Source organism: Stegodyphus dumicola, chromosome 6, assembly GCF_044657685.1.
Source record: "Stegodyphus dumicola isolate Sdum_Otavi_A_Nest chromosome 6, ASM4465768v1".
NCBI classification, from domain to species: Eukaryota; Metazoa; Arthropoda; class Arachnida; order Araneae; family Eresidae; genus Stegodyphus; species Stegodyphus dumicola.
Genome location: NC_140773.1, coordinates 175,531,869 through 175,542,265, shown reverse-complemented (window position 1 = coordinate 175,542,265; position 10,397 = coordinate 175,531,869). Strand labels below are relative to the sequence as shown.

General features: G+C 32.7%; 1 protein-coding gene across 3 annotated transcripts in view; it reads left to right on the top strand.

The window, feature by feature from the left end:
• The first annotated feature begins 476 nt into the window (after nt 1–476).
• The window catches only part of LOC118198795 (tudor domain-containing protein 7-like), a 172,171-nt gene continuing 162,250 nt past the window's right edge, over nt 477–10,397 (top strand). For 2 of the 3 annotated variants that reach the window (XM_085819190.1, XM_035370570.2), the window contains exons 1-4: nt 477–628; nt 901–1,016; nt 6,932–7,037; nt 7,934–8,033. In XM_085819190.1, the coding sequence (XP_085675316.1) occupies nt 914–1,016; nt 6,932–7,037; nt 7,934–8,033 (309 nt within the window). In that variant the 5' untranslated portion in view covers nt 477–628; nt 901–913. The remainder of the gene's footprint in view (nt 629–900; nt 1,017–6,931; nt 7,038–7,933; nt 8,034–10,397) is intronic. The other variant, XM_035370569.2, reaches the window with a different exon arrangement.

Genomic DNA, 10,397 nt, shown 5'->3' with positions numbered 1-10,397 from the left:
GCAGAATATTTTCAACCATATTGCTTAAATCTTTAAGCACGCGAAAGGTCATGTGAAATGACAGAAATATTACCGGATGTATATTGATCCATCCTAGAAGCCACTCCCTCGGTGGCTACACAGATGTGCACTTGTGAAATATGCCCACCGTTACCTCTTATGAGGGGACAGAAAATTTGCATCAATGCCTTCTCCGGGATTCAAACGCAGGGCCCCGTTTTTGTGTGGTATTGCAGTCGGCTCCTAACTACTGTACCGTCTGGGCGTCATTCGAAATATCATACCCGAAATGTTTTGCTATTACAACATTTGAAGTAAAAAATGAAGTTGAGTTCGTGTTTTTGAAGGAGTTAAAACATAAAAGTTGTCTTATAAAATATGTGGCAAAATTTACGATTAGTATCACTTTGTTTTTGGTTAGGTTATATTTCGAATTTTTTTTTTTTTTTTTTTTTTTTTTTTTTTTTTTTGTCGGCTGACCCGTTAGTTAAACTAATTTTTTGTTCCATTTCTACGTTAACCGTACGTCGTATAGTCGAGTGCTTTTTTTTATCATACAGTCGGGCATGGCATATTTTGAATTTTAGAAACGAGCGATTTTGAAGTCTATGATTTAGACTGTTTTTAGGTGGTGATTGCGCTAAAGTTGTTATATTACATACTTTATTGCTTTCTTTTTTGTAAAATAATTTTTCTATTGAAATTTGTGTTTATTTTATTTGATATGAAGTTAGTTTCGTTTCATATCATGTGACTAAAAATGAAACAATGAAGAATTTTTTGATTGTATACGCTTTAGTTTTGTAGTTTATGCTGCAAAATAATGTTTTATAGTACATCTGTAGCATGTCCTATGGAATTCTGTCATTTCTGAATCATTAATGGAATGTCTTTATTCAGGTGTGATTAAAATATGGATAAACAGGATATGATGGATATGAAAGAAAATGTGCTGCAGAATTTACGTTCTGTTACACAGAGTTCTAAAGGAGGAGTACCTGTAGATCTTTTACAGAGTATGTATCTATAATTTTCGTATTTATTATTTTACATTTTTTTTTATAATGAGACTTGTTGAATCCACATTTGTTGTTTAAAAATTAAATAGTAAAATAATTAAAGAAAATAGGCAATAAATGCTCATTTTATGTATTTTACTAATGTACGAATTTAATTTTTGTACGAGTTTAAAGAAATTGGTGTTAGTTTAATTCTTGTTAAATCCATGATGCTCAAGCAGGTTGATGAAATGTTTTAAATCTTGCCGAGTTCAGCAAGTTCTTGTCTGGATAAAGCATTAAAACATCCCAGAATTGCACAAAAATGGCATTGCGCACACTCTTGACTTTATCCATGTACAGTGCTAAAGTCCTAGCTAGTAACCTTTATCGCCTTACCAAAATGTTACCAAACTACCTGTTACCATATTCCAAAGATTAGCCGATCACCACTCTAGGCGACTAGAACACGCCGGGGTGGGGCTGTATCACTGAAGATCTGATTAGTTGTCAGTTTTTCCACACCAGTACTACATGGGCTAGGACTTGAACGTGTGAACCAGTCTTTTATGATATCTGTATCCTTAGCAAAGGCTGCATCACTTCCTGAAGTGGATCATATGCTAGGCAATTTACTGGCAAAAGTCGGCAAATCCCCTTTCATCTAATTGTACGAAATGATCTTCCCTTGAGTTCTGCAACTGCAGACTTGTGTTTTTGTACCCCACCGGAATAACCACTGTCATAGTAAAAATACTAAGCCAGTATATGCAACCTCCAGGGCGTTTAGCTAATGTAATAATAATAAAACTTTTATATGTGCTCTGTCATTTAGACACTAAACAAACTGGCCCCAACGGAGAAATCCCCATATTAGGCAAGGGGTTGGATGCCAATCATAGTTCCCTGAGAGGGTTAGAATGTATCATGCTACCACTCCAGACTCCCAATCCAAAGGAGCAGGCTAAAAGTTTTTTCTACAACGGCTGCCTCCTGGACCCACGGGGTCACCACTTATAATTCTCAGGTTTCACCATGGCGGGGAACATGGATGCCTGGAGATCTGACTGACAGTTTAAAATGTTACCTGCCAGTACTATGCGGGCTGCACTTCATAGCAAACTCGGTACCATCCTACACCGAGCTACAGAAGCAACTGGTCCACGACTTACGCGCGTCCACCCAGTTGGGCCAATGAAGTTCCGTCTCAACCTGAATCTCCCAGCTAAGCATGTGGAACTGCCAAGTTCAATGATAGTATGCCGCCGTGGTTGAGACAGCCTAAGTACAGATCCTAGCCAGTACTTCACAGAGTTCTCTGTATCGAACCCCAATGGGGAAGGGTAACTAGCTGATGTAAAGTCGAGTTACAGATATGTTGCTGCAAATGCTGGAGAAATATGTTTAGTCATCTTTTGATGATACTGTAAATGTTATTATTAAATGCATAAATGTTTATGTTAAATCAATTCGAAACAAATTTAAATGCAAAAGAGATGCGTTTCCAAATCAGTAAAGCAGAAATGAAAGTTCTGTTAGGTTTACTTTATTATGCTGGTGGTATGAGAACTGCACACTTGAATACGAAAGATGGAAGATAACGGATGGAATTAGGAATGCAAATTTTTCCAGTTATGATTTCATTCAATTTTTCTCATTTTCTGCTTAGATGTTCGAGGTTTTGATGTTATGCAGAGTCTCAAGAGAGAAAGTAATTAGATAGAGTAGCCTTAGTAAGAAATATTTGAAATAATATTTATTAATTTTCAAAAAGTATATTGTGTTTCTAAATATTGTACAATTGATGAGAAACTAGAATTTTCTCTAGTCCACCATCGGCCGAGCGGTAAAGACGCTGAACACTGGTGGTTCAGTCCGAGATACGAATCCCGTGAACTTCATGGCTTCACGGGCGTTTTTGTGATTTTCCCCATGCGTAACGTGTATACAAGCCAGTTTCCCTTAGAAAGTCCTCCACAAAGGCATCCCTATCTTCAGGCAGATAGCCCTCGTGTGCTTTGCCATAATTGAATAATTGGTAAAAGTATAGTTTAGGATACCCCTTGGCGATTTTTGGCGGTACATGGATACCAATTTTGTGCAATTCTTTGTGCAGCAGTGATTTTATCGCCAAAAATCACCGCTACACAAAGCCAAAATAACAAGACAAATTGTATAAACTCGGTATCCAATACACATAGACTTATTTTCACTTCAAAAAAAAAAAAAAAAAAACCCTCTGAATTGCACAAAAATGGCATTGCGCACTCCTTTGACTTTATGCATATCATCCACGTCGGCCTATTTTCACATAAAAAAAATTCCAGAATTGCACAAACTTGCATTGCGCACTCCCTTTACTTTGTCCATGTACACATCGATATATTTTCACTTAAAAAGTTAAAGGAGCACCAAAGTCTACAATATAGGCAAACAAAAAATACATAATCTCAATAAAATACATTTTAAACCAAACAATAAAATAACATAAAAAAAGGAAAAACATGTTATACATTTAAGCACTACCAAAAGCAAATATTCACTTACCATGATTTTCGAGTTCGCTTCGTACACCCAGAGCCACGTAAAAATCAAAATATCAATCATACTCAAATGACTTTTTTAAAACCAGGTACTCTTTCTGATCAAACACTTTCCATAGTAACCATCTAAACTTTTCTTCCTACAAACCCATTCAAATCCATCTAAACGGTTTTAACACACACCACAAAAACACTTACAAAACATTCCATGATTCAAAATTTCCCAGAATCATGCACCTCAGGCTACCATAAATGAAATAACAACTTGGCGATAAATCAAACAACAACTTCGCCATAATACAAGGGGTACCTTAAAGTCTATTCTATCCGAATAATCCAATCCAAGAATTTTTTCTCAGAACATGTCAATTTCACCAATACATAAAGAGCAAACCAGGGAAATATGGTATAAAAATTTTTGCACTGTGTCATGCCTACATTTTTTATACACAAAATCTGGAGGTTTATGTTGGGCATCAACCTAATAGACCTTTCAGAGTAAGCAATAAACAAGTGATATTGTGAAGAGACTTATTGCTCTAATTACTTATACTGGTTGTAATATAACTATGGATAACCGGTTCATGAATTTCACATTATCATTAGAATTACTAGAGAAAAACAAAGTTTACAACTGTTGGTACAATAGAAAGAATAAAATAGAAGTTCCAAAGAAATTTTTATCACATAATCAAGGTTTTTACATTCTTCAAATTTTAGATTTCATGAGAAAAAAAATTCGTTACTGTTAAATGTTCCTAAAAATCTGTTTTAATATTATCTTCATGTATTTTGGAAGATAAAATTGATTCAGCTACAGAAGATTTATGTAAACATGCAATGATTACCTTTTATAACTTGACCGAAAAAAAAGTAGATACAGAGGATGAGATGTGTCGAACAGCACAGTTGCAGTGCCTAACCTTGTGCTCGCCGGTAAAAAATATTTAAAAAATAACCATATTTCTTAATTGTTAAAGTATGGTAAGCATTTATAGTCATAAGAGATATCTTGCAAAACGTTATAAAATATTTAATTGCTGACTGATGAACTTGATAGCGAACATGGAATCTTATTGCTTCATTCTGATGTTAGATGGCTCAGCAGGAGAAAAGTACTTCAATGATTTATAGAACTTCTTTCGCCAGTAAAGCAGTTTTTGGAATACGAAAATGAAAGTTACAAAGAATTGGACGATGATAATTTGTTATCTGATCTGTATTTTCTCACAAATATAACAGCTAAACTGAACGAATATCTCCAGGGAAAAGAAAAAATCCTTTTTCAATTGACTGGGACTGTAATTGCTTTTCAGATAAAGTTGAATTTGTGTATAAATCAGATGAAAGAAAAAAAATTCACCCATTTTCAGAATTTATCAAGCCATATTAATAACCACAATAATATACACAAGGCAATTGAAACAAATACTCGGAAAATCTAAATGCACTGAATAATTTTGAACTCCGCTTCTCTGATTTCCATAAAGTTCAACCAATATTATTATTTATAACCATTTGCTGAAATTAATATTTCAGATGTATCGCATACTGGAAATACGTTTAACAAAAATGTTGATGTTTTGGAAATGTGCTCGCCATAGGCCAGAATGTGCTCGGGAGAGGCCAAAGGTTGGACACAGCTGGTGTAGACTAGATTCAGTGTCAAGAAAGAAATCATTTTTCGCATTTTTCATTGGGTTATGAAATATCACAAATATAATTCTTATACTGTTTCTGAATTCAACAATGAAGCCAGCCATTTTTCGATTGCATTATTTGAAGCAACTTGCTGTTGACTTAGACCATCTTGAAGGATCAGAGAATATAAAGTAACTACAGAGTATTGGAACTAGCTCTAAAAGAATCTTAAATTTACCTGATGAACAACTGGCAAAATTTAAGAAATCCCCAGCTTGATGTTAATGTGCAGAGTGTCCAAAGAAATCTGATGGAAAGATCTGTATGTGAAGTATGTGATAGATCATTGTGTAAAACCATTCATTCATTATATGCTCAAATTGTTTTACAACAAAAAGTTATAAAAATTATAGCAATCAATAAAAACATATTTTGAGCATAACCAAGATGAATAAATGTGGTAACTGAATTTTAATACTTAGTAGTGAATATTTGAGTATTTTTTACTGAACATTTTCAAATACAAATGTGATTCAAAATACTTAATTTTATTGTTATTTAAAAGCTTTTATTTATTAAATGTTTAACCCAGTTAATCTTTGGATTATGGTAACTTGGCGATCTTTTGGCGACCAACCCTGCTACAGCAACCGGCTAGTTTTTGTTTGGACGCCATTTTGTTTTCACGAAGTAAAGTCTTTTTTTTTTTTTACTCAAAATTTTTTTCCCCAAACAATCTGCTAGCCGAATTATGCTTGTGATAGAACTTTCATGGAACAAAAGTGCTTAATCATGATGAAGATTAGGTGCAAAATTGGGAGAAAGTGCAGAATCACAAACTGCTTGCCACGTTTTTAAGAATTGCACATATACGATAACCATGTACACGTCAACCTATTCTCACTTAAAAAAAATCCCAGAATTGCACAAAAATGGCATTGTGCGCACTCTTGACTTTATCCATGTACACTGACTATCTAAGTCCTAGCTAGTAACCTTTATTGCCTTACCAAAATGTCGCCAAACTACCTGTTAACATATTCCAAAGATTAGCCTTTAACCCTATCTGTCACGCAACCTTTGAAAAAGTGAGGGTCTTTAAAAACTAAACATAGCTAAAATGTATGGACTGGTTTTTGTTGTGCTGTGATCTAGTGTAAATAATGAAGATTGAAAGTAACCTATAGTAACATATAAAGCCTTTTCCATTCAGCTTTTCTGTGTGTACAGAGGGAATTTTTTGGACACACTGTGCTGAAAGGGTTAAATGTTTCAAAATGGTGAAAAATTAATTAAAAGTTAAAATAAGGATACAAAATCAAATGAAAATTCACATTTAAAACAAATAATATATATTGATCCTCAAACAAGTATTCAAGTAACATGCTTATCTAAAATGTCAATATCTTACTGAGAGGTTAGTGTAAAAATTGGGATCAAAGCTGACCCGTTCCATGTAGCAGGATTATATTAAAAGAGCTGAAAGGTTATATAGTTGTATTTGCTGAAAGGTTAAAATAACCAACTAGGATTTTAGATGATTTTAATCTTTTATGGATGTTGTAATCTTGGAGAACAATTACAGTTTGTAATTTCAGTGCCATTATTAAATTACCTTCTTATACTTACTGATAACTTGTAGATGTCGATATTATTGATAATTTTGTGTCACCTTCTACCCAAATTGAAAATGAATTAAATTAATTTTATTCTATTTCCCTACTTAATTTTTTGATATTTTATTTTCAGAGGATTATAAATCGCTTCTTGGTACTGAAATACCTTTTAGGGATCTTGGTTATAATTCTCTGGAAGCGTTCCTTAGGGATATACCAGATGTTATTTCTGTTAAAAAGTAAGAATTTATGCCATAGTTTTGGATGTAGAAGAATGTAAATTTTTTTTTTAAAATAAGAATTTCTTTTTCAACTGAATAGCTATACAAAATGTTTTTGTGGGTAGACTAACTTCTGAATTTAATTTCAGAAGTTAGTCTATTTCTATTTTGTGAAAAATGTGTTAATTACTATGTTAGACATTGTCAAATTTAATTTTTTATATTTTATCATGCTACTTTTTCCAAAAGTATATTTGATGATAGGTGTGTGTTAGAATATAGGGAATGCAAAATTGAAGTTTTATAGTATGCAGCATATAGTTATGATTAAAACTTTTCAATAAGAATAATTTTTATAATTTCTTTCAAAACTGTATTAACAGTTAAGAAAACATCTTGTTGCAATTTTCGGTGAAGATATTTCAGTAACTCCAAACTTATATTGAACTAATAGCAACTAAGAGCAGATACTGTCTCCAGTCTTATATAGTTTTCAGCGGGCTGCCAAGATACTTCTAGTCCTTTCTGCTTCTTGAAATTCTGGAAAACATATGAGAGCCAAATTGCGTTTACAGCTGATATAGAGCTGAATTGCATTTATTCAGTTACAATACTTATTACGGATGGTGATGCGAGGACCGGATCAAAATGTCGCCATTGGTTAAGTTTGGCGATTTGGCGACAAAAAGTCATTGCCAGCTTGTCGATATCTCATCAGTTTATCAATATAGATATTTACTGAGTGTTAAATAGGCATGCCTTTGTATTATTTTTCTAGAGGAGCATTATTCCTCTCAACTTTTCATGTTATACAGAAAAATATAAAAATTTTGCATAAAATTGCACTAAAATAATTTAACTATGTACAAAATTCGTAAAATTATGTTTAAGCAGTTAAATTTTTTTTAAAATAGAAATCATGAGGGAATGTTGATGGCAGTTGGTGTAGCTGACGCTTCAACTGCACACATTGCAAGTCTTGTTTCAAGACAAAAAGATTCCAAAACATCTAGTGTAAGTATTAATAAATTTTTACCTTTAAAAATTATTTTCTGTTGTTTATAAATGTTGCAAGTTAATGTTGTGATATTAAGTTATCTTTACTAAAGATTAGAATTATGATGTTACATATCTCCTTATTTATTTATTATTAACGGTAACAAAACATTTTTAAGTTCTTGAGGTGCTGGATTATATTCAAGCCTGAAAATTGAATTACATGCCAGTTTATTAATATATAAAAATATAAATTTTGAATAGATTTTGGGTAGAGTAGATCATTTATGGTAGCCAGAGTAATTGAATGTTATGGAAACCCTATTGTGACGTAATCGGGTGCATGATTCTGGGAAATTTTGAATCATGGGATATTTTGTAAGCATTTTTGTGGTGTGTGAGGTTTTATTCTTTAGATGGTAGAATGGCCGAATGTAGTAAGATTAATTTGAAGTTTCTGTACGATTTGGAGCGAAAGGGGAAAAGAGCTTTAATTGACTGGTGTGTCAGTGAAGGTTTACTTAGTAGCCATTATAAGTGTCCTGTATGTAGGAAGGATATGCGTCTAGTCGAACGTAAAAACCGTTTAGATGGATTTGAATGGGTTTGTAGGAAGAGGGGGTTCAGATGTTCACTATGTGAAGCGTTTGATCAGAAAGAGTACCTGGTTTGAAAAAAGTCATTTGAGTATGATTGATATTTTGATTTTTACGTAGCTCTGGGTGTACGAAGCGAACTAAAAAATCATGGTAAGTGAATATTTGTTTTTGGTAGTGCTTAAATGTATAACATGTTTTTCCTTTTTTATGTTATTTTATTGTTTGGTTTAAAATGTATTTTATTGAGATTATGTATTTTTTGTTTGCATATATTGTAGAACTTGGTGCTCCTTTGACTTTTTAAGTGAAAATATATCGATATGTACATGGACAATGTAAAGGGAGTGCGGAATGCAAGTTTGTGCAATTCTGGGATTTTTTTTAAGTGAAAATAGGTCGACGTGTACATGGCTAAAGTTAAAAAAGTGCGCAATGCCATTTTTTTGCATTTCGGGGATTTTTTTAAAGTGAAAATAGGTCGATGTGTACATGGCTAAAGTCAAAGGAGTGCGCAATGCCATTTTTGTGGAATTAGGGGATTTTTTTCGCAAACCAAAATGACGAGTCAAAGAATTGCACAAAATCGGTATCCATGTACCGCCAAAAATCACCAAGTTTAGCAAAGAGGTACCCTAAACTATACTTTTACCTAGATTTTTTGTAGGCATCTTTAAAATATGAAAAATTGTTATAGATAGACTAATATGTTTATTATCTTGTAGGTACTTTTCCTGTAGTACTTGCTCTTACCTGCTTAGGTCTGCTACTAATTGATTAATTGTAGAAATCATCTTCAAAATTTAAATTCACTAATTCAGTAGTAAATTAATTTACGGTAGTAGCAGGCTTGATGATTTTAATCAAATGATTAAATTATTAAATTCACTGTTTCAAATATTGCTTTAAGAAGTGGTTATAATCTGTAAACTCAGAATTCCTTAAAAGCAAGCAAAAAAGCAACTTTGTGGTTGGTGCAGATTTTACTTAAAATCGATATGGGAAGGCGAATAGGGATAGGTCTGTCTTTGTCAGGAACAGCAACAAAAAAAGAAAAAGTGTTGCAAAGAAAGGAGCAAGCCACAATCATATTTGTACCCTACCATAATTATGCCATATACTTAGAATTCTTATTTTACATTGCATAACTTGTTTCAAGACAAACAATGTAAACTAGGAATACTGGTTGTGGTAGAAATCAGCAATTATTCACATATGCATTTTTATAAATTTTTTAGGATTACAAATTTTTGAAATTATATATTTATTCATGGATTTTAATACTTGCACTTGATTTGCATATGCTCTCAGAATTTAAATGATATTTTGGATTAGTTCGCAGAATTAATCAATCATTTATTTGTTTGCATTAAATTTCATTATTTAAAATTTTATTAACTTAAAATTTTCTTTTCACGAATAGAGAATGTTTAACTTAGAAGCCAAACAAGAAAAATCAGCATTATATTTTCAAATTTTCACAGGACTAGTTTCAATGGTTTACCGAACCATCATCCTCAGCTACAAAAGACAAATTTTGTTGTTTGGCTTCTAAGTTAATATTTGTTCAGCATGTTATTGTATCTTAATTAGAGAATGTTTGTTGGATTAAAAAATATATATATGATATTTCGGCAGTAATGAAGCTTGGCATCAGATGGTTTTAGCAGAGTGGTAAGGCGATATCCAAAGAAGACACACAGAGGAATTTTACTTTTAATTGCACATATTTATTTAATTCAAATAGCAGATCAATTTCTTTTTCTGACAAAGTTCTCCAAATTAC